The 25,126-nt window shown below is 38.9% G+C and overlaps 1 protein-coding gene across 5 annotated transcripts in view; it reads left to right on the top strand.

The window, feature by feature from the left end:
• The first annotated feature begins 1,173 nt into the window (after positions 1–1,173).
• Positions 1,174–25,126, top strand: part of ESCO1 (establishment of sister chromatid cohesion N-acetyltransferase 1) — a 35,664-nt gene continuing 11,711 nt past the window's right edge. For 3 of the 5 annotated variants that reach the window (XM_086608601.1, XM_086608604.1, XM_086608605.1), the window contains exons 1-8: positions 1,174–1,211; positions 3,829–3,932; positions 4,138–4,336; positions 4,910–6,290; positions 6,946–7,057; positions 8,369–8,432; positions 10,552–10,666; positions 21,982–22,113. In XM_086608601.1, coding sequence (XP_086464727.1) covers positions 4,140–4,336; positions 4,910–6,290; positions 6,946–7,057; positions 8,369–8,432; positions 10,552–10,666; positions 21,982–22,113 — 2,001 coding nt within the window. In that variant the 5' untranslated portion in view covers positions 1,174–1,211; positions 3,829–3,932; positions 4,138–4,139. Of the gene's footprint in view, positions 1,212–1,514; positions 1,532–2,549; positions 2,790–3,828; positions 3,933–4,137; positions 4,337–4,909; positions 6,291–6,945; positions 7,058–8,368; positions 8,433–10,551; positions 10,667–21,981; positions 22,114–25,126 lie in introns of those variants that run through there. The other 2 variants (XM_086608603.1, XM_086608602.1) reach the window with 2 other exon arrangements.

The following is a 25,126-nucleotide window of genomic DNA, read 5'->3' as shown; positions in this document are numbered from 1 at the left end:
TTGCTCTGGAGAAAGAAGTGGACGCTGCCACCTCCAGGACACATCCAGCAAGGCTCTTCAGTTTAGTCTCTGACACACAGACAAGCATCTGTCCTGCTTTTACACTGAAGCCACACACGCTGCCACAATGCTGCACCTGCGTTGAGGAGACCTCCCGGTGCCTGTGCACCGAAAGCGAAACTGATCAGCAGGAAACCCCCCGCAACCCCGAAACACAGAGAAGTTTCCAAAGGTCTTGCAAAAGCAGGCATCACTTCCAGAGCAGCACCAAACCCACTCTTTAGAGGGATTTCCAAACACATGTGCAGTGAGGGGCCCACAAACACTTAGGAAATGCTGCTGTGACCACATATTGCTGTGGCACCACTATTACCAGGAAGCGTATGACTTGGGGAGATTTGTCACTTCTCGTTTAGTTGTGCCAGTCATGAGGTGTCACTGACACCCTGCGGCCCACCACGTAAGTCACTTTGTCACCACTGGCCTGTCACGACGCAGCGCTGCTTTCCCCCTCGATTTTGGCAGGCGAGGAGCCTAACGGCAGACGACGCACCGGGGACGGGCCGGTACGAGCCGGCTGAGCCACCGGGATAGCGCCGCCGGGCGGGCCGGGCCGGGCCAGGGCCAGCGCCGGGCGCTCTCTGAGGCGGTGGGGGCAAACTTCCCGCCCCACAGACAGCGCGTGCTGTAGGGCAGCCCTGAGGGCTGACGGGCTGGCGGTGCGGCGGGCCCTATCCCCCGCGCCCGGCAGGGGCCGCCCGGCCCGGTACGCTTGCAGCGCTCCCCTCGCACAACCCGCTCGGCCTCCTGCGCTCGCCGCGCATGCTCAGACACCATCACATACACCTTCCCCTCCCCTCCCCACCGCCACCAGCCGGAAGTGTCCCGTCTCCGGCGGGGCCGGAGCGGCGGGCGGGGCGGGGCGGGGCGGGGTTGCCCCGGTGCCCGGATGTGAGCAGGTCCGGGGCTCGAGCTCGGCGCCGCCGCGCCGCTTCGCAGGGAGATAGGAAGGGGGCGCGAGTGGCGCGGACTTGGACGCTGCCACGCGCGCGCGCACGCGCGCGCGCGCCTCCGCTCTCCCGCCCCCCCCCCCCCCCCCCCCCGCGCGCCTCCGCCCCGCCCCCCCCTCCTTCCCCCGCCCCCCCCGCAGCTGGCGAGCCGGGTGAGGAGGGCGGCTCGCGCTGCCGGCACGTCGCTGACACTCGCGCGAGGTAAGCGGCCGCCTGGCGCCGGAGGGGGGAGCGGGGAGGGAGGGAGGAAGTTTGCTGCCCGCGCCCCGCTCCGCGGCGCCGTGTGCCAGCGGCGCCCGACAGCCCTTCGCCCCCTCGCTCCGTGACCGGTGGCCCGTCCGCGCGCGGAGAGGTGCCGTCTGCCCCGGCCTCGGGGCCGAAAGGCCGGCGTCTCCTCCTCGGGCCTGCCGCGGCCCGGGCCCGGGCCTGCCTGCGGCCGCCGCTGTCTCCGCGATCGCTGCGGGAGCGAGCGGGCGGTAGATACCCTGTCGCCGGCTCCTCACGAGTGGGAGCTGAGGGAGGTAGGGTGGCGACCTGCGGTGTACGGCTTCTCCGCAGCCCCCGCCTTGCCCCTCGGTGGCCCTTGGCCGGGTTTAGGGGCTCCCTGCCAGGCCCTGCTCCAGAAGGGTTGTTACCGCGGGGCGCTGAGGCGAATGACACTGGGCCACGCTTGGAGGCCTTCCCTTTTCTTCCTAACTCTTGAGTTCTGTCGTGGGGTCTCGGCTGGCAGTTAAGGCGCGGGGGCTGCGGGGTTCCGTCGTGGCAGTCAGCGGAGGAGGCTCGTATGTGAGACCTCAGCTCCCTGTCAAGCGAGTGGGCCCTCAGTCTCAGCAGAGATCGAGGGCTTGCTACTGCTTTAAGGAGTTGAGAGTGTGGGACTTCTATTTTTCCTCTACTTCTTGCACCAAAACCTTCGATTATTGTGTAGTTTATTCTTGTACTTCTGTGTCTTCTCTTCTTTCCATAATCTGGCTTTTACTAGAAGGGACTTCTTCAGGGCAGAAACTGCCAGTTCTTGAATGTCTGGAAAAGTCATTCTCTGCTGTGCAAAGTATTACTAGGAAAGAAATTACTGTTAAAGAGCTAGCTGTCTTTGTGGGAGTAGAGTGTATTTGTCATGTCCTGAGAAGCCATACCAGTAAGGGAAGGATCATGTTTTCTGTTTTGTACTTAAAAGTCTTTCTTGAGTATACCATGTCATGTGGCTGAGAGTGACACTGATGTCTGTATATGTCTGGAAAAAAAACAGGAAGGTCTAGGTGTATACAGTGTATGTCATGGTGCTCTCAAATTCTGAGAGTCAATTCTGAGCTTTAAACTAGGCAAATATAAGCCTGAAGACTTATTCAGCCACTAGAGCTGTTATTTTCAGTGTGAATGGCTATACTGCAGCTTTGACTAGTGGAAACCCATAGGCTTGCTAGATGTCACGGAGCTCATGAGCCATTAGAAGTAAGGTGTAGAAATTCTGTTGCCTCCTCCTTTGGGAGAGACCTAGAAATAGCACTACGAAAAGAGCTATTAGAGATTTCTTCCCTGGATATGTTCTTTAATTGTATCTCAAGTATGAGTAGCTGGTCATGCAGCTTCTTTAAAGGAGAAAGCCAGAAGACAGCACCGGTGTCTGGAATTTGAGCATTATTGGTATTGTATGGTTAGAAGTGTCTTTGTAAAAGAGTGGATAAATGAAAATCGGGTTAAGGACAATTTGAACTCTGAAAGAAAAGAAGTACAACTCTTTACATTTGGATACTGAATAATTATTAAAAGGAGCTTAATGTAAGTATCTTTCAAAGTGTTAGATAAAGACATGCATTTGTCAATACTGGAAGACTTACTGTAGTTGAAATGAAAGTATCTGGTCTGTGTTACACAACTGGTAACTTAAAGTTCCTGTTTGACCTTAAAATCTGTCAAATTTAACATCAGATGAGTTAAGGTTTGAAAAGTAATGTAGTTTTGTTACAAAAATGTTTCTTTGTCAGTCTGTCAGTGGCCAAAATTAGTAGATAATTCTTGACCTAAAAAGATGATATAGAAATTCTGAGCACAGAGTCTGCCAGTAACTTAATTTTAAACAGATATTAGTGAAACTTTGTTGAACAATTATTACTTATGCCATAATACAAAACCAGTGTCTTTGAATAAGAGAACTTAAAAGTTTCATAAGCCACAAATAGATGTGAAAGGTATGATCAACCGAATCTGTGAAGATGTTTTACTGAGGAGCTCTGCTAGTTTTCAGACTCTTGTGCAAATTAACTTCTGCATTGTTAACATTATTTCAGTTCTTAGGAAGACATCATCTCTAACTGCTGTAGGCAAATGTCTCCAATAATGCTACTTTCTAGGCTGTCTCTGATTTGTAGCTGAGGTCATATTAGAAGGAACAGTTATATGCGGTTGATGATGTCTATAAAGTTCTGTAGTAGCAGCCACAAAACTTTATTAAGTCTAATGGATTTATTAATTGTTGCTGTGAGGCACAGGACTGACAGCAGGCCTGCTTTTTTGCTGGCTGTGAAAGAGAGCAGCATACTATTTTCTGGAAAAATGCAAAAGGCTGAGAAACTGCCTTTCAAATGGTGCTGTGCATGCCACCTTTCAAAAAGTAAAAGAATAATGTCTAAGACAGCAAAATACTAAGACTTTTTGGATGTGGAAATAAAATCTGTATTTTTTTTTTAATTGATTATCAAAGAAACTTAAAAGCTAAGCATTGTTTGAAGGGATGTAAGAGGGTGGGAATGCCAAATTTGGAGTCTGACAAGGAAGTTAAGAAAGTGCTTACCGCATGAACATTCTATATTTTTCATAGGTGGCATGAAACGTCCCGTTCGTAAGCATATACATAAGGAATGCTCTTGGCACACCTTGATAAGTTACTTTGGCCTAAACATCGATTGCCTCTTGTAAAAACCTGTAAGTAAAATAAATGTGATTTGATTTGAGATTGCTTTTATGATTTGCTTTCTGATCAAAGTTAGCGTGGTCTGCCTGTGAAAGGAAAAGTGAGTATCAGTTACCTTATTTTGTAAAACGGGCAAATCTTCAGTTGTATTAACTGACACTGTTACAACAGTTGACAAGAGACGGTAAACTCTGTATCAATTATTGTGTTTTACAGAAATGGCAGCTCAGAAAAGGAAGTCTGTGTTAGTAGAGGCTTCTGCTAAACGTCCAAAGCTGGACAAGAACAGCAAACCGTCATCAGCGAAGAAGGAAAAAGAGGTGTCAGATACAAAACATGTCTCAAGTAAATCAAAGCCTAATCAGTGTGCAGTGCAGGAGAAAACTGTACTCAAAACCTCTGTCAAATCAAACAGGTCAGTGACAAAAAAATAAGTAATTGTTCTAGGTTATCGTCCTAAACTAAATTAGTTCAGAAAAAATCTAAGCAGAATGAATTGAAGTTCAGCTAAATAGATAAATAGTAGTAGTGGGAAGATCAGCCTTAAATCATTAAGCGTATCGGCTACATGATCTTTTTCTGGAATCATGTTAGTGTCTTGAAATCCAGAAAGACTTCCTCCAAAAAGGTTTCTGAAGCAAACGTAAATCGAATGCTGTATAAGCCAATACTTAATTTGAAAACCACAAGTGTCAACAATTGGAAACTGCTAGAGACGTTAAAACGCATTCAAGTAGGGTTCATAGTTCAGTCTTGCCATGCATAAAAAACCATCAAATACTACACTTAAGAGTAACCAGGTGGAAGTGAAGTCTTTTTAGAATTATTTTAGAGAAAATTTTTCCAAAAGTATTGAGAGTGTAAGATCTAGTGTTTTGAAAAAGAAAAGAAAAAAAACGTTCGGGACAGAGACTAGTAGGAATGAGGAGAGTCTTATGACAAATTCTGCTTTCCGGATGCTGAAGGAATGATTGTTTGAATCTTTCAGTGACAACACCAATGAACCTCAACTAGGAATGCGCATGACTACAAGATCATCAGGATTCAACACGAATAATAAAACAGTACCTGACAAAAAGGTCCAACCACAGTCTAAATCAACAAAAAATAGGGAGGTATGCCAGAAAAAGTCAGTGCAAGAAATTCCAAAGTCAAAATGCATAATTGCACCAAACGAGCCAGTAATGAGGAGATCACAGAGACTGCAACAGTTAACACATGTAACACAGGTTAACACACCAGCAAGATCCCTGCGCAACAGAGAAGTTAAAGAAGAAAAAGCTTTGGGAGTTAAACAAAGTAGCCAGGTAAAAAGACATGCGCACAGTGCTGCAGCAAAAGTACTTAAGTCTGCTGGAGAGAAAGCGGAACAGAAAACCACAAAAACGAAGCCAAGCAATACAAATGAGGATAAAGAAATACATGTAGAAGTGACCAGCTCTCTGAAAGAGAAAAAATGTAAAGCAGCTAATAAAAATGATAATCCCAACAGCTTTCAACACAACCTTCAAGGGTCATCATTGTGTCCTGATGAGAGTCTTGAGGAAGTTAAGAAAGACCAAACGGGCCCTGTATCTCCTGTTCTTGGCAACACAAAGAAGGTGGAAACAGATTCTCTTAAGCCAAATTCTAAGACAGTAACTAAGGAAAAGCAACAAACACATCAGAACGTAAAAACCAGTTCAAAACCAAAAAAGATTTCACAGCCATCCGTATGTGAAACAAACGTGGCCGAACAACCAGAAAATGATGCAAAATCCAAAAGGGTAAGCATCCTTGAACTTTGTGAAGAAATCGCAGGTGAGATTGAGTCAGATACAGTAGAGGTGAAAAAAGATTCCCCTAATGCGGAGTATAGCAAAACAGAAGAAAAGCATGCTGACATACAGCTTCAACAAAGTGAAATGCTTACTCAGAAAGAACCTGGTCAAAGTACTCAATGCAAACGTTTTTTCCCTAGCAAAAAAGGAATGCCTGTCAAGTGCACTCTGAATGGTAGAAATAACTCCTCAAACAAAAACTCTAAATGGACCAAAATTAAATTACTGAAAGCTAGTAACATGAAGCAAAGTAACTTAAATTCTGCAAATGCCCCCAAGCTTTCTTTGTTAAAAGATTATCCTGAAGTTTCGGAGGCAAGTCAAATAGCTGCAGAAGCAGAGCTTTCGAAGGCACAAGGGAAGCTGTCAATAACAGGACTCTTGGAGAATGAAAGTGCAGCTTGTGTGCAGGAGAAATCACATCCTTCATCTGAAAAAGCTGGAGCTAAAGAAGTGGCATTAGAAGTAAAACAGCCCACAAAGAGAGGTGCAGAAAATGGTTTGTTGCATAATTTGACAAAACATTTATGTGAGCAACGACCAGATGAGGTAAGTTATTTTAATTCTGGTGTGTGGTGGGAGGGTGTTCTAAATCTGTTCTGTTTTCTGGGAATGCCGTGCTGAGAAAGTTTGTTTTAACAATGACTTTATTTTACAGTAACGTAAAATTTTAAAATGTATTAAAGATCCTTTACGCGTGCATTGTTATAGATGGGATGATAGTAAGCTGGAAAATGAATCTGTTCCACCCTCCTAAGTTCTGCAGTTAACTAAATATTGATCGATAAAATTTCCTGCTGGTGCCAGAGGTTGTACAGATTCATATGGATGCTTTTGATGACCTAAGCTTGCATAGCTGTTCTGTTGTGAAAAAGTGTATTAAAAGAAATGAGAGGGGAAGAAAGTGTTCTCTAGCTGAATGAGCTTCTACTAAAATTTAAGATTTTAAGAACAAAGGTGTTCTGTAGGAAGTATTTTACAGGCTTATCTAGAAAATGAAGAAGATTTTTTGCAAAATGAATGCCGCAAACTTCAATATGGACTAGCTGATCAGTTGCATTTTGTTTGCTTAAAATAATGTAGGAATCAGAAAACTAGTGCTATATTCAATATGTTAATACTTAGTTAGCTCTGTGATTTTATTGATAGGATAGAGACATTAAATATTTTGGGTTTTTTATTTGATATTTTCTGCTTTGTTTAGAACTTTCGGTTACGTTTGGAATCAAGTCCAGAAAGTTCTCCAGTAAAGTGTATTACAGCTCCTAAACCACCAAAACAAGTGAAAAAAGAACTCGGAGAAAGTGAACCTCAAGGTAACTGTTTACTACTAATTTTTCCTCTTCTTTCAACCAGTTATATGGGAAGCTTAAGTCTTCCTTTCAGAGGAGCATTTCACAGAATAAGGTACAGAACTAAACTTCTGGGATTGGTACTGTTCACCAATATTTTCATTTCTTTGTGTGTCACACCCATGGCCACTTCAGTAGCAGCTGTGGACTGTGTTGTGGGAGAGAGAGAGGTGTCTTCTTTGCTACCCCACCCTGCTTTAGTGTGTCTTTGTGCTTTATGCTTGAGTATTTTAATGCTTAAATATGTTCCATTTGAATAAAAGTGAGGTGACAACTTTTCAAACAAACAAACAGAAAAAAGCCCAATCAAATTCTTTCCTTTTCTGTGTAATGAAGTCGCAAAACTTCCATATTTCAGTTGGGTTCTTCTCTTGGATTGGTTTCTGTTAAGGATTCTCTGGTGGTTACGCTTCCTTTGAATAAGTATCTGCATTTGTTTCTCCTAAATTCTCGATCTTCTACTTGATCTTGACCAAATTATTAATTGAGTAATCACACTCTTGTTTTTATTACCTAGTTTTCATTTATCAGCCTGTGAACGCAATTTGTCAAACCTTATGATGGGTGTGACACGAATATTTTGACTCAAGTACATTTATCTATAGATCCCTAACACGTCTTCATTAACTTCCATCTTGATATTTCATCCTTTTGCTTTTGGGTTTTTGATTTGTTGGATTTTAGGTTTGGTTTGAGTTTTATTGTTGTTGTGGGTTTTTTTTTTAATCTGAACCTGATTTTGAGTGCAGTTTTAACTACGTGGCTTTACTAAATACTTTTTTTTTTCCCTGCCATTGTAGGATATTTTTGAAGGGCAGAACACTCTAATTATACTGTTAGAGAATGTAACAAATGCTTTTTTTTTTTGATTTAGCTGTTCTTGATTGTTTCTTTTCCTGAAGTGTTACAGAACACACCTTGGATGGGGGCATACTATACATTTTTGATTATGATACCATACATAGAGCTATTTATATCAGTGTCAGTATAGATAGATTTGAACTCCTATGTAGTTTCACTTCAGGCCTGGTTTAGCTGCTGGCAAACTGCTCTGCGGAACTGCTGTGGAAATGTTGAATAAAACTCCATGTGTTTTTAAGTATATGTGGAGAAATATCTGAATACTGCATGAAGGTTGTGTCTTTTTTGTATTGGTCATGAACAAATTGCAACATCGTCTTCCAATATGTTTTTGCAAATCACTATTTGTGTAGCTGAAATTTCCACTGCAACTAAAAACCTTATAATGAAGTTTTAATCTTCGATTAATTGTAGATTTGGCTCCCAAGCAGTTGACGCAAACTTCGCTTACAAATCAAACTTCTGAAACTGAGAACAGGTACAGTATTTTATATATTATGAAACTACAGTAAACTTCCATGGAGTTATGGGAGGTTTTATTGTAAGACTAACTGTTCCATTATCTCCCAGCCTCAGCTTTCAGTTTCAAATAAATGACTTGTCTTTTATAAAAACAGACTTTCGTTTTACTCAGTTATTAAGGGATGTTTTAGTTTTGTTAAGAAAATTTGTAGATATTTGTAACTGCGTGTTTATTTTAAAAAGTAGAATTTAACGGAGTTGGGAAAACATTTCTAGTTGTCTCTTCCTCAAATCAGACGTTAACCAGAGAGTATGGAAAGGGTTTAGCACATGATTTTCACTTACTAAGTTATTTCACTTCTGAAGAGTTTTCTGATCCTTAAATTATGGAAGTCTTGTATATAAGAAATTGTTTTAGGTGAGGAAGAGGGGATTTAAATTGGGATTGTTTTGAGATTGCTGTGAAATGGTGTCAGCTGCCATATAAAAAATGATTCTTGTTCTTACTACTAATAGTTGAAACTTACATTTTGACCTTGATCATGTTGACTGTTGTAGTTTTTGGAACAATTCTGATATAGTCCCTGGTTTTAGCCAATTACAGGGTAAAGACAGTAATTTCTTTGTATCTGATACCTTGAACAGCAATGTAGTTGGCACAGAAGTTAGTGTATTGATACTGTTTTCTATATTCATAATGGAAACAAGAAGAAACGGTGCAGTATGTTTTCAGTACAGCTGTCTGAGGCCAGATTAACAATTTTGACTAACCAGTGCTTTTGTACATGTTGAAAAACTCTACTACTATGGAATTTCACAGAAAATGGGTGGTAAGGTAGATGTAAAACTAGCTACATTAATATTTTTAGATTTTTCAATAAACATTGCAATAACTTTGATTTTTTAAAAATATTTTTATTCTCAATTGCCAAACAGCTTTATGGTATCTACTTAAATTTATTAATTTTATTAGCTGAACAAGCCCATATTGCTGTACTGTTATTTGAATATATATTTTTCTTGTGAGAGCTTTCTTACCCTACTTTCCATATGCTATCCAAGATTTAAGCCGTCATTCGTTTTGTAGTATTCCTGCCATAACAGAGTAATGTGCGTACTTACAGTGTAGCTCTTTTTAGGGCTTTGTAAGAAAAGGTTGCAGTAGGAAAAGGCAAACCTTGAAGTAGCTACTTAATGCAAATTTTGGGGCACATGACAGTAATAAAAAAATAGCTCTGATTTAGCACAGAAAATGCTGTTTTAAAAATGTCTGGCAAGAGTTTTTATTTTGAAAAAGCTCACTGAATTAACCTGCTACCTGTGTTACACCAGCTGCTACAATTAAATGTTTGGCCCTATATCCTTAGTTTGCTCAGAAACAGAAAATACGTAAATACCTCGTTAGTACAAGTATTTTTGTGTGTGTTTTGCTTTGGTGATCCCCACAAGTTTTATCTAAACCTGGAATTAATGTAATTTTTCCCCTAAATGTAGTAGCGAGTTCATAGAATAACTTTGTTGTTGACGTATTGTAATAATTTACAGTGTTTCTTTCAGTTGTGGCAAGGAGTGAGCGAAATGCTAATTATATCCATCCATTTATTCCTCATGTCCTCTTCTCCTTCCATTCACTGCCAGCCACTAGAAGCAAATAAGTTTGAATCGAATTTGAGAGATTTATGATACCTGTTTTATATTGCCCACTTAAATTTGTGGGAGTATTTACATGGTCTGCTTTAGCAGCCTGATGTATGATACCTAAAACTAGAAACCTAAACCTTATGTCAGAAATACGTAGCATTAGGCACCATCAGTCATGCTTTGAAGATGCCAGTTAAATGCCTATGTTAATGGTTGTGACTAACCTACCCCACTTGACTATAATTATTTTTTTCATTTAAAAAATATTTTTGTGATTAGGTGAGTCGCAAACTATGTTTTTTTGTTATTCCCTTTTATTTCCTTGTTTTTCCATCTGAATTACAAGTTAAAATATATAGGACTGTATTTTGGGTCATTAACTTGGGTTTGCATCTTGTTAAAGTTTAATTATACTAATCACAATGGATTTGAGTATCTAGGATGGCATGTATAAGCAGTCCCTTTTTTAACATGAAATTTATTTGTATTTCAAGGGTTCCATTGTCAAATCCTTCATTAGCATCAAAATGCAGTAACTTCCTACCGTCTGAGGAACATATTCAGAAGCTAAAAGAAGCAGGAAAAGATGGTGATAAGCAGCTGATCATAGTAAGTAATACCCTTTTAGTAAGGCTTGTAGCTTCTCGAAGAAATTACTTGTGAATTTTCAGTGCTGTGTTTTTATGAACGTGTCTAAAAATCATTACTTATACATACTACTATTGCCATTGTAAATTATTTGTGAAAGTAGAACCTGTACTAGATTGTCATTCAGTATTGGTGGAAAAAATGGTGCCAGACAGACTTAACATTTAAAGCTGATTCTTGTTAAAACAAATTTCTGCTTTTTTTTTTAGTAGGATGGTTATTTAGTAAAATTACAATTGTTTTAGGGAGAATGAACTTGCCTTTACTTACATGCAAAATCTCAGTTTCTTAAAATTTCAGAATTACAGGGAGAGGTGCCTCTGGCAGATTGTATGCAAAATTAATATCGAGATTTATTCCTGCATCATTCAGATGTCCTTTGTTCTCAGACAAACTTAAAGATTTTTCATGTGCGTGCACTCGTTTTCACCATAACATTTGAGCAACAATGCTAGTTTTCTTAGTTTTTCTTACCCTTGTTTGCTATTGGCTACCAAATGCAGGTATCTCTTTTAAAGCAAGAAAATGCAAAATGAGAAGGAAGAGAGTAACAGTCATTTTCCGTCTTGTAGAATCACACAACTTGATGGTGAAACTACTGGAGGTTTTAGTTGTTAGGTTTTGTGTTTTTAATAAGCCACACATCAGATGTGGCCTTGAGAAATGAAAGGCTGGAGCTGGGAAACTACGGAAGGAGAGGAAGCCAGGCCATTAGGAAGAAGGACTCTGTAGTAAGCTTCTTATGAAATTACTCCTCTTGCATATAACTGGTGGTCTTGCTTATTTGCAATTTTTTCATGTAGTACATGGATTATACACATGAAAATATTAACTAAAATAGAACTAGGTGAATTGTGAACACTCTGTTGTATCCACACTGAAATATTTTAAAACCAAAGCTTCTGAGAACTAGACTGATAAACATATCCTTCGTTTGCCTAAAGTGATACAAATTTTGGCACTTGAATGCCTGATCCCAGGATGATAAATGAACCGTATCTAACATGTATGAAATATTTCAGCTGTGGCCTCTTTGAAACTCGTTTAACCAACAGAGTTAAAATGCAAGATTAAGTGTCTTCACTATATTAAAAAGACTATAAGAATATTCCTTTACATTTCAGTAAAGCCGACTTAATTTTTTCTCATACAGTAATAGAACTTGACTGATGAGTTGTTAGGATTTTTGACAAGAAGCGATACATAACTTTCTGCTTAGCTACTGAAGAGAGGTTGTGTAGTTCTTCTCTACAGTATTTATCCAAAGAGACTTTTTGCAATTTATTGACTATGCTGATGGTATTCTTGTGTTCAGCCCAAATTAGGAGAGTAATATTTTTTTCCCCAGGTATTCAACAGTAATAAGTTGAAAAACTTGGCAAAATTTTAGAATATAAAGAATAGGTCATCAATGAAGAGCACTAGGGAAAATGAGACACACCTAGTTTATGGTTCTCTGTGTGCATTTCTGGAAAATGCAAGAGAGCACTGTATTTAATTTTTAAATGTGAAAATAACAGCTTCATAGTATCTATTTCCACACTTCATACAAATCTAATTTACTTTGGTTTTATAGAGTTCAGAGCAGCCTTTTTATTGTATTGAAAGGGCATTTTGGTAATGCCTGTAGTCTCTTTACCAAGTGAGCATTAGGTAAGGTATTGCTGTGTTATTCTTTTAGGGGGGTGGCATGGGGCAGAACAGGACAGAAGAGGATGGGACACGACACAACAGAACAGGATACTGCTTTTAGCATTGTCAAAACATATAGGGGAAGCCAAATATTTGTTGAGCCATTTTGTAAAATAGTATCCTTGACGTTAGTTACTGTGGAGACTAGACATAGTTGTATCTAGGATAGTTTGTGCTAGCATCTGGAGGGGAAAAATTACTAAATTGGCTTCTGAAGTACCAGACTTTGCTCGTACAAATACTAGAAGATTGGAAATTAAATACATGTAATAAAAATAAGGTATATTTTGTAATTAATAGTGTTGTTTGTGAAACCATGCCGAATTTCTTAAATGTTGATTCTGAATGACTGGACCTTTAGGGGTTTTTTTAGGAAATATTTTTAAAAGTGTTTATGTATTCCTGTGATCCTCTGAGAACAGAGGAAAGATTCATTTGGTTTAAAAGCTGTTCAGGTTGAAATTTCTCCTACACAGAGAGAACTATTACTATGCACAGTCAAATAACTTAAATTAGCATTTATAGTGTCTGTAAAAATTTTTATAGTTAGTAGCTATAAGTCATTTTTATTTCAAGTTTCTGGTGCGTTGTATTAAGAGAAGCAGTTTCATTATTCTTCTTCACCTTGAACAAAGTTGGGAAGTCATGCTTTTATTCTTAGCAAGGAACATTTAACTTACACTTTGGTACACTTCTAAAAAAAAATTAAATGCCTGAAAAGTGGAATTTTGGACTCTCTACTGTGAGATCTGATTTTTTTGGAGGTCTGTCAAGCCAGTCCATCTTAATGTATGTACAGACCCTTTTTCTCGTTTTTATAACCACCGGGGAAAAACTACTTGGGCTTAGTTTGACTCACCACATGATACATTATCTTTGTTTTGCTGGTTTTTTGCTATTGAATTTTCCTAGTCTTTTGTATTTAAATTTGACATTTGTCCTTTTAATTATCTTTACAGTATCTGAGTCTCAAAGTCTGGAACGTTACAATACTGTCTGTGTATTCTAACCTTTTCATTTCCTGAGCTAGAGGTGTTATGGTAAAACTAGTCTTTGTTTTCCACAATATGCTTATTTGTTTTATATTTTATCCTCGAAGATGTATCTTACCTTCTTTCTTCCATACAATTGCTATAATGAACAGATTTATTTTCTATTTTTCTTAAGTAAAATAATCTTTAATAAGCTTTAAGACTTTAACAGACGTAAAATAATAGAACTTCCATTTGTAGAAGAAATATTTAGTAGCTATACTTGCATCATTCTCTTACTCAGTACACATCATCTAGTTACCTGAGCGGCTTTCAAACATATAATTATCTTCATTTTTTAGAGGTACAACTAAGACAAAAGATGAGTTGTTTCTGTTTTCTTCAGATTTGCTTGCTGTCTCACATCTTAAAAAGCAAGTCTCTTCAGACTATAGAACTTCAGATGAAAACAGCGAGGAATCTAATGCTGCAACAAACTCTGTAAAATAAACAGTGACAGGAAACAATGGTGTTCAAAGTAATGTGAAAAGATTTAGGTTCAGACCTTGGAAAGTACAATCTATTTTTTCTGGGGGAAAGAAATTAAGATTGAGAATAAAAATATATTATGTTCCAAATCCATGACTTGGTGTTCAGAGAAGTAGCCTGTTCTGAAAACTGGTGAACTGTACCCACTTACACTTCATTTAGATGTTCAGTTGGTAGCTTGACAGGTTACATGAAGCTCCATATTGGATGTAGTTTTACAGAGTAATGCACTAAAACTGTTTTTTACTTTCCAAGTACTTGAATCTAATGTGCAAATATGAGAACTTGAATATGAAATCATCTGTTCCTTTAACTTCTGAAATGGAAAGAAATACCAATGTGCAAAACATATGTTTTCAATTTTCGTAAAATGAAATATGCTTTACATCCAAGACAAGGAAAATCAGTTGTTTGCTTCTTGACGCTTGTCTGCCAGATCTAGGACAAAATTTTGACCATAAGAATAGGAATTGATGAAAGTATTAATGCTACAAATAAATGTTCTAAATAATGACTGATGAGTTACAGGGATACTTTTTCCATTTTATGCCACTAAGGAGATGTGCTCCTTTGAATATTAAGCTAGTCTTTTGAAAATTATACTCATCAATTTTAGGAAAGAACATGTAACAAGAATGAATGGTGGAAACAAATCACTGAAGTGATAAAAAGATCATAGAATCACAGAATGCTTTGGGTTGGAAGGGACCTTAAAGGTCATCTAGTTCTAACCCTCCGCCATGGGCAAGGACACCTTCCACTAGATCACATTGTTCAAAGCCTCATCCAACCTGGCCTTGAACACTTGCAGGGATGAGGCATCCACAGGTTGTCTGGGCCACCTCTTCCAGTGCCTCACCACCCTCAGAGTGAAGAATTTCTTCCTTGTATCTAGTCTAAATCTACCCTCTTCAATTTAAAGCCATTGCTCCATGTCCTATCACTACATGCCCTTGTAAAAAGTCCCTCTCCAGCTTTCTTGTAGGCCTCTTTAGGTACTGAGAGGCTGCTAGAAGGTGTCCCCGGAGCTGTCTCTTCTCCAGGCTGAACAACCCCAACTCTCTCAGCCTGTCTTCATAGCAGAGGTGCTCCAGCCCTCGGATCATCTTCGTGGCCCTCCTCTGGACTTGCTCCAGCAGCTCCGTGTCCTTCTTGTGTTGGGGACTCCAGAGCTGAACGCAGTATTCCAGGTGGGGTCTCACGAGAGCGGAGTAGAGGGGCAGAATCACCTCCCTCGACCTGCTGGCCACGCTTTAGAAAGTAGTATAGAGCTTCTTTAGAAAGATAGTATAGAGTTACAGAGACTTTTCTGCCTTTCTAGAGGTCTGAGTTAATGCCTGGATGCAAGCAAACATGATTAAATATAGATGATCTTTATAAGCATCAGCAAACGTATGGATCAGGATTGCTTGATGGGATATGCTTTTGATTCTGAGATTTGAATTGGTGCTACATGTGGAAGTGATGTGCACGCTAATTCAGTTCACACATTTTGAGATCACTTGAATTTTTCCTTATATATATTTTGGTTAAACTTGAACATAGTTTCCTGTTTGACTAAAATAGGTAATATATGAAAGAAATATTGTGATTTAAACTGAAAACCTAATCTTCAGTGGAAATGGTAAGTGTAAAAGTGATTCTTATGAGCCTGAAGAAAGTTGCATAGCTAATTTAAACTAATCTAGTCCAGTTGGCAGTTTCCCTGAAGAATTGGGGAATGGCTTTTGGGTAATCTTTTGTAGCTCACATTAGTTAAGTACTGCCTCTCTTCTTTCCTGTAATTTCAGTAAAAACAAGGCAGTGGTTACTGCATAAGTGACTGGGGAGAGAGTTTGGTAGTTGAGAGCAGTCACTCTTCGTTTCTTCCCACACAAATCTTACCCTTTGGGACAGCTCTGCTCTTAGCCAGGCAGTAATGGCCATCCTTTCTTAGTATCACTCCTTCCCATTTCTACGTCACTGCAGCAAGCCAGCTTTCTCTGGCAAATTCAGGTGGGGTGTGTTTCGTGTCTTTTGCCCTGAGAGTGGGAATGTTTTGTGAATTTAGCTGGGCACCTGAAACAGAATTCAAGCACCAAGGCTACTAACATTGTGTTGTGGGTTATCCCTGGCAGGCAGCTAGGCACCATACAGCTGCTCGCTCACTCCCACCGAGTAGGATGAGGGAGAAAATTTGTGGGTTGAGATAAAGACAGTGTAATAGGTAAAGCAACCGCTGTGCACCCAAGCAAATCAAAATAAGGAATTCATTCACTACTTCCTGTTGACAGGCAGGTGTCCAGCCACCTCCAGGAAAGCAGGGCTCATCATGTGTAACAGCTGGGAAGACAAATGCCCTAACTCCAACCATCCCCTGGTTCCTCCTTCTTTCCCTTAGGTTTTATTGCTCAGCATGACATCATATGGTATGGGATATCCCTCTGGTCATTTGGGGTAGGCTGACCCACCTGTGTCCCCTCACAACTTTTTGTGCAACCCCACCCAACTTGCTGGCACAGCAGCATGAGAAACAGAAGAGGCCTTGACACAGTGTAAGCACGGTACCGCAATAGCTAAAGCATCCCTGTGTTATCAACACTGGTCACAAATCTAAAACATAGCAGCTGCTGTGAAGGAAATTAACCTTATCCCAGCCAAAACCAGTACACATTGGAACACTCTGTCAAATACTTGAATTATGGTTTTATATGGGTTGAGAATGGATTAATTGTCCATTGTAAATATTGTGCAGATTTGTTTACTAACTTCATATTTTTTTAATATTGCTTTAGCTAATGACCAGTGAGGACATGGTTTCATTATGGAGGACCTTGCATTTTCATTTTTTGAAAATGTTAAATAAAATCAGATACATCACAGTTCTGAAAGTTTTAGGTTGATTTATATCCTTTGGCTAAAACAGCTTTTCAGAAAGATGGGTACTGGTGATGCTTGGTTGGTTTGTTTGTTTGATTTTTGATTATTTTTTTCTTCCTACAGTCTTCAACTGAAGTGAAACTTGTTTCTAAGTTGGGTCATGTCTTCTGATCCTCCTGGTCAGCAAGGGGATCTACCCATCAGCTTCAGACTTGAATGCATCTTTCATTGAAGTAGCATTCTTTGACCTTTTTATTTTCTGTGGAGAGCCCAAAAATCTTTGTGTTGTTCCTTCCTGCTCTTCTTCTATTTCCTTTCCAGCCTGCCTGTTTCTATGGCTGATTTTTATTCTTTGCTCTGTGAAAACACTAGAGGAAAAAATAATCTTCCTCTAACTAACACTAGGTAATCAAGAAGGTGACCTAATCTGTGCCTGAAGAGAGTGGGCAGGAAAAAAAAACAAAAGAGAGCCACTTTTCAACTCCTACAGAGGCACCAAATGCCTTTTTTGCTTGCAGGGCTCCTTATTCCACATATGGAGGATCAGCAGACATGCATCTTCTCAAAGAAGATATTGGTAAGACTTCTCTTTCTGTCTAACACAGAATTAAGAAACCCTTCTGGAGATTAAGACAACATTGTTGCAATGTTCAATTACAGTTAGCCTTGAAACACTGGATCTCGTATATCCTGTGCCTATATTAATGAGGATTGCCTGAGGTGTGGGGAGTGCTTAATTGCCGTCTACATGTCCAGGATTTGCTTAGGAAATGAAAGTATCCTTGCTCTTTTTTGTTACTGTTTAGAAAATCGAGTTTTAGAGTAACACATTTTTCTGTCTGCAATCCCACGTTTTCTTAAATACTGTTTTGGAAAACATTTCTCTCAAGTTCTGAGAGGCAAACCTCCTTGCATCTTTTTCTAGTTGTGACAAGTTGACGGTTTATTCTTCTCTATCCAGTATCTGATACGTGCTGAGACGATTCCTGCCCCTATCCCCCAATAATCCCAGTTTTAAGTTTTTATTTACTCTTATGTGGTGCATAAGATGTTCTTGGTTGGTTTGTTTTGGTTTTTTTTTTGTTCCTCCCTCCCCATTAGGCAGGACTGGCAACCTTTAATGCAGTATTATTGTTTGTGAGCACTTTTTCCCTCTTTCATGCATGCTGTTTCCGCTTTTGCTTATGCAATGACATCAGGTTAAAAATAGTCCCATTCTGTAGATGTTTTGTCCAAGTATAAAAATGCATTCTTTGTAACTCCTGACTTTATTTTGTGCTGGTGTGTTTGTTGTAGTCTGCATTGGATTTACAAAGCTGCCGCCTTTTTTTTTTTTTTTTTTTTGTCTGGAGCATGTCCTGTGGTGTAGCTTTGAAAATAGCACTTCAGTTACACAAAAACGCTCTCTTCTTTACTGTCCTCAAGATACTGTAAAATATTTGCTAAAAAGTATAGTCAGCATTCGTTAGGGCAACAAAGTTCAAAAGATTGCTTTAGATAATACAATGTGCTTTTTCTGATATTCTTCACATAACAAGTTTTTAATATCAACTTGCGTGTGTAGCCCATTGATACAACTGAATGTATGTAAAAGTAGTAATATCAGGGAAATCGTTAAAAAACCAAAAGCTGAGCAAATCCTCCCCAAAAATCCAAACCCACTGAGCAGCAACATCCAAGGAAGTCAAACTCTAAAATACGACTGAACTATTCCAGGGAAATAATCTACTGCTGTTCCTTGAAAAACAGCATATGTACTTAAAAGGCAAGATGGGATGAGCTAAGGAGCCTGACAACTTTGAGGATATCCTTGCCCAAAATTTTTTGATGACTTCCTACATAGCTAGGATTTTTTTTTTTTTTTGTCTTGAGATTTTTGGTAGTAAACTCAGATATTTTTAGTTTAAATACCTTTAGAGTTTCTTGATCGTTTGAACAGAAATTGTTTCGTGAGACTTACTGAAGTATTGATATGTGCTAAATATTTTAAGAGTTGCCTTATGTAGCTGATTTTCTACTTTACATGTCTGGGTTTTTTTTCACTATATTCTAAGCATCAAAGTAGATTTCCTCTTCGCTTACCCTACCTTAGATACAGAGGATATGTTCTCCATCTTCAAGACAGGAATTACTAAGTTTGATTCAATTGGTTTATCTTAAGATAATCGCCATACATCATCCTTCCTGCTGAACTGCCTTTTCTCGTCTTTCATGTGTAAACCCTTGAAATGAAATATATTTTGGTGGCCAGATGGGTACCTTGGTTTGAACTATATTGCTGCTTTACAGGAAGTCTGCAGGTAAAATAAAACGTATTGGCTTCAGTTTTTACACCTTTAAAAACCTCATCTTATTCTGACTTTTCTAATCTAACTTCAGGGTTCATCTTTCCTTTTTTCTGCAGAAAATTAGTGTACTCCTGTTTCTCATTCTGTACGCAGTAGGAGTGTATAAATTGATGTATGATTAAAGCAATGATGTCTCAGATTCAGCCTCTCTCTTTTGGCTGAGCTCCATACATCTGCTCTTACAGAAGTTCAGCTGAGTTTACCTGGCCGGTTGTACCTTTATAGTCTCTTCTTGGAAAGAAAATGATACTTGTATTTTAGATTTCACTCATGACTGCTTGAAATAAGTTACTGATGTGGGGAGAACTGAGCTGTCATCTAACTCTTAGATGTACTTAAACATATCTTTGAAGATGGAAGGAGTAAGAAATGATTTGTAAACACTTTTGCTGTGTTGTAAAATGCTTTCTTCTCTAAAGTTGGCTTTTTTACTATGGATGTTTTCAGCTCTTAGAAAACAAAATTAAGTTCAGGTGATCTGTTTTCTTGCAGATTGTGCACTTTTGATTTGTGCACACAGATGAATTTCCTTTTAAAAAACACTATCAAGTCTTCTTTTGCTTATATAGCATCCTATTTTAGAGTATAAAATAACTTTTTGTTTCTCTATTACTTGTGATGTGTGTTAACATAGATTAAAAGTGATGTTTATTACTGCTTACGTACACTCAATTTTCAAATGTAGTTAAAGGGGAAAAAAAGTGTATTTGAGCATTAAGCCATAGCTTAAAAGATGCCTTTTTGGCTGGAGACTTCAATGTAACTGGTATGATTTGCTCTTTGCAAAAAGCACCCCCTGCACCTGACATTTCACTTCTTACTAGACACTGACTCCTTAATCTGAGCGTACTTCAAATTAATAACACTGTTTTAATGAATAAATAGCAAAGCAATAGGCACTGCGTAGTGCCCTTAATTTGGTAATGGTTGATTATAGAGTAGGATAACCTAAAGGGTCAAGAGTAAAATAGTATGATCTTCCATTTGTATTGTAGCTGCTCTCCAGTGTCTGAAAAATAAGTTATGAACCTGTGCAATTAAGATAGCATGTCAAACATAATAGTCAGCTGTTTTCAATTAAGACTTAAGTCCTGAGAGTACATTAAATGAGGCTTTTAATCAATGAAGAGAGGGATAAAAAAAATAATGCAATTTGATTGCCTTGAGATACTTGATTTTTGTAAAAACGTAAAAGGTTGTGATCAGCCATTGCATATGTAGGGCTAATCTTAACGATTATTTCCGTAACTTTTGGTTTTTATGATATCCTTCCAAACATTCAGGAAAATGGCTCACTTTTGGCCCACCTCAAAGCACCTCAACTAAAAGACAGGCAGCAGCAGAGCTGCAGGAAAAACCCAATAATGTGGGGCTGGATGTTGGAATTTTCTTTGTGAAAGATGATTGTATTGATTGCTAATAGGGTAATGAAAGAAGAAGTCTATGTTCTTTGTATTTCATAAAATAAAAGCAAAATAATTTGTGAAAAACTATAGGGAGGGGAGCTAAGTTTAATGTTGGGTAGAGTGACACGATAACATGCGATGTTGGGTTGATAGAGGACAGAGAGGGGGACTACCTCGAGCCCTGTTCAATTTGACAGCTTGCCCATTTCCCGAGAAAGACGAGACCCTTGTCTCTAACGCGCCTGCTGCACTCCATTCAAGGACAAGGGGGAACTTCCTCAAAACCTTTACAATTTGACCAGCCTGTCAGGCTTACGCAGACAGCGTCACTGTGACAAATCCCTCTGGACTGCCTGCAAGGTCAGAGGGTGCTCATCTGACCAGAGACTCTCCTTTATATCCTTGTATCAATTATTGACATTTCTGGAAACTTATATTTTATAGATAAACCAATTTTATTACATATGTTCGTGACAGGATATAGGTTCAAAGATAACCAGTGATCAGATACTGACTGCGAAAACAGATGTGGAACAATATATGAACAGAGCTGATCAGTAGTGATTTTAAATAGCAAGTAAGATGTTACTAATTAAGTGTGCATAACACAGAGCTCTTACCCAAAAGGTGTCCCTGTGCAAGGGAGAAGAGAGGTCCAGCCCGTCAACTGATCCCAGGCGTTCTGATGGAGGTCCTCCCTCAACACCCCCTTCTCTTAAGCCATTTTTATACTGGTTTTTACTTTCAGGTGGAGCTCGAGTGACTCTAGTCATACATACCTTGTTAGGGTTGGTGTAAATTTCCCTCGCTTTGTTTTAAAGGTATAGACGAGCAAAATTTCAGGGCACATGCTCTGTGAGGGGTGGTCGCAACCCCGAGGCGGGTAGCTTTTGTGCTGGCTGAGGCAGCAGTTGCAATCCATCTTCCTTGATGGCAACTATGCAGTTATCTTCGCCAGTCACTCTTTATCTCTGATAACAGGGATGAGCCGTGGTACCTCCGTACCACTCTACTCGCCATTCCAAGGATATGGTACTTTCCACTCAGCCAGAGCAGGCCTTGTCCATGCCAACCGCATTATGTTTCTGGGAGCAGCAACTTTAAGTTGCCTCAAAGCTGCTCTAATATTACAGCATATGTTAAGATGTAAGCTGTACTTTGGGGAGCACTGTTCTTCCATTCCCCCCATTTTCTGTTATTTTTCGACAGTAGAGTTTGCTCTGTGATTGATGCCTGTCCCTTTTGAGGCTGTGTGGGTTTTGGAAAGATGGAATTATAAATTCTATACCTATTTTCTCCTGTTTCACTTAATTTTAGCCTTTGTGTTGAATTTCCAGAAGATAAGTTATAAAAGGCATGTCTGATTAGATGAAAGTTCCATTGAACTGTATATACAGTGCTTGCAACTGACAAATACCGTGATTTTTTTTTTTTCCTTTTGTTAAAAATAGGATGCAGGACAGAAGAGATTTGGTGCTGTTTCTTGTAATATTTGTGGAATGCTTTACACTGCGTCAAATCCAGAGGATGAAACTCAGCATCTGCTTTTTCATAACCAGTTCATAAGTGCTGTAAAATATGTGGTAAGAAAACCTTATCTTTTTAAAGACACAAGCATTATCTTTTATTTGCTGTGTACCAGTTACAATTCATGTTACATTAAGTCATGTTTTAATAGGTTAATATCACAGTAGGCCACAAATAATCCACTTGAGGAAATAAATGTTTTTAAGAGCCGTGATGTGTAACGTATAAAAATATTTAGTAGAATAGTGGTGTTTCATTGCCATTGTATTCTTTCTGTTACAATTCTGTAATCTTGGGGGTGGTGATAGGAAGACAAAGGAACGTCACTGTTCTGAAAGTGCTAAATACAGGTTTCAGTACAACTGGTGTTTGCAATGGTTGACTTAATAGTCAGGTAAAGAGCTCAGTGTACTGTTTCTCTAATTGTGTACTCTTAGATGGCTTCTAAATTACTTTTTCTTTATTATGTGTAGTTTGCAGAGAGACTGCCTAGGAATCCAGCTGGTTCAACTTCGTAGTGTATTGAAACTTTACTGAATTTATAGTGTGATTGTAATCTTTAAATATAAAGTCCAAAGTATTATTCCATAACTTCATTGTTTGTGATATATCTGAGTTTCTCATGTTAAAGCTCAGATTTGAAAAATTTTGTACAATTTAAATATATTGTAAAATCAGCTACTTCACACTAACTGATATTACAAGGCTTACAGGGAATATCTGTTCACATGTCTGAAATCCAGAATAGAATCCACAAAGTCTATTTTCTTTATCACACATGTTACCTTCAGTACTCTACACTCGAGTAGATAAGACCTCCAGGATAACTGAACTGAGGCCACCAATTCATTTCATATAGGTACCAATGGCTGTTGGGCTACTCTGAAATCTCAAGCTCAATTTTATCCCACTATTTATAAATATAAAGATATATCTTCATAGCTAAAGTGTTTGAAACCATCTGGTAAATAGTTCTGGTGTTTGTTCTGTTCTTGGTTAGTTTTTGCTGAATAATCCAGACACCTTGAAAGATCTCTTCTGATAACGCGTTATCTACATTGTAGAGTGAGACTGGGCAGAAAGCGTGATGGAGCGCAGTACATTATAATGATAGCGTATAATACATTGGAATCCCCATTTTATTCCTGTTCATCTTTTCTCCCCCTTCCCAGTACTTTCAGATCTTGAATGTTACCAAAGTTGTAAACATAATTTACAGAAGATGGTGTTAGTTCTTTTGGACAGAAGCTGGCAGATGAGTTCAGTAGTTACTTAAAGCTGCTGTGTTTACATAGGTAGGAAGCTGCACTGAAGTTTGAGTATTTTGAAAGGCGAAAAAGCTGGAATTTTCTTATGTGTTTCTAGAGTAACAACGTTATTAAAATAAAAGTGAAAGAGCAGATTGTCTTAAACCAGTTATCAATAAATATATAAAGTTAAGTAGGCTTTTAATTTGAGAAAAACTTTCCTGCTTGTTTTCTCAGTTGCTAGGCATCTTTTTAAAAAACACAATGTGTACTCAAGCAAATTATTTGTATTGTCAGGGCAATGGTTAAACCGTTCTCTCTCTCAAGTCTTTTAAGACTCTGGTTGTGTTTTATGACATCGTAGATGGCTATAGAGCAATGATTTAGATGATTATCCTATAACAGAAACTGTAGAGTAAGGAGGTGAAGGAAGGAGTCTTATGAGTCTTTAAATTTCCGTCTATTTTTTTGTTTGTTTTTTTCCTCACAACAATTTGATTGACACTCTGTTTTCTGCATGGGTAAATAACTTTTGCCATGCTAAATACGTAGGTCTTTAACACTAGTCGTTTGACCCATAGTCACTGGTTCTTGGTTGATTGTATTGTGGTAAAGTCCATGACAGAAACATCTTTACCTCTGCTTAGAAAATAATTTGGATTTTAGATAAGCCTTCTTGCCAGTGAATTAATACACGAAATTTCTGCTTGTTAATTCTTAGTCATCCATAAACACCAGAAGAATGATTCCTAGTTATCCTCGTTTTGCTAGGAGGTTTCTGGTGGGGATTGTTGGAAGGATAGCTTGGAGATGTGATATGCTTGGTTTCTAGGTATTTGTATGTAGTTACTGTGTTGAAACTGTAACTACCTTCCTTTCTCAGACAAAGTATTAACTGGACAATAGCATTGTGGGATTAAAAAATCTGTACTAGAGAAAGTCTTGGTAACTTCTTGGTTAGACTTTCTGATCCAGGAACATCTGGTCTTGTTGACCTTGGTATGTTACTTTATTAGCTCTGCAAATATTTTTTTTTTTAAATGTAGTTAATGTGTTTGGCATTGTTGTTGATTTGGAGGCTGTTCTAAGGTGACTTAGAAGCATTTTTATTCTCTTGTCATTTACATTCTTCATGCCATACAATGCAGTCCCAGTCTGACCTGGGAAGACTTTTTCATTTTTTTTCCCTTTTGAGTGTCTCTTTTTACGTATCTAGTAGTTCTATTGATGATTCATTTCACAGGATCACAAAAAAAAGCCTAAATACATTATCATGCTGCGAACTGTGAAAATGGACTTGTTTGTGTCTTGCCCACCTGCATGCAGCTGCTTTGTGGGGTTTTTTTTGAAAGTAGTGTGTAGCCAGAAGATAGTTTGCATGTAAATTATAAATTGTTTACCGTCTTCAACAAAATATCATTTTGTTGGGGTTTTTTTAAGGCCTACTTTGTTTCTTCTAGGAAAAAGGTTGTTTTAGGTCTCTAGAAAATTCCGTGATGCCCCCAAAAGCAGGACAGGCTAACAAGGAGATGGTATTAGGATACTTGTTTTGTCATGTATGGCTGATAGAGACAGTAAGGAAATTGCAGGCCTTGTGTGGAGAGAGAAAGTTTGGCAAATTTAATGACTTTTTCTGTATTTGGGAACAGAAAATTGTCACTGACTGATATGGGTTTTCTGAAGGGTGCTGTTTGCTATTAACAGGAATGTGCAAATTGAATAAGCAAGAAAGTAAGGTGGTCAAGGATAGTACTGGAGCAGGAATAGATTAGTGTGGGAGATGTCCTGTACTGGAGACAAGTGTAGACTGTCTCACTATCCT

Source organism: Tauraco erythrolophus, chromosome 3 (assembly GCF_009769465.1).
Source record: "Tauraco erythrolophus isolate bTauEry1 chromosome 3, bTauEry1.pri, whole genome shotgun sequence".
In the NCBI taxonomy this organism is placed as follows: domain Eukaryota; kingdom Metazoa; phylum Chordata; class Aves; order Musophagiformes; family Musophagidae; genus Tauraco; species Tauraco erythrolophus.
Note: the sequence above shows the minus strand (reverse complement) of the source record. Positions and strands in the feature narration are given on the sequence as shown.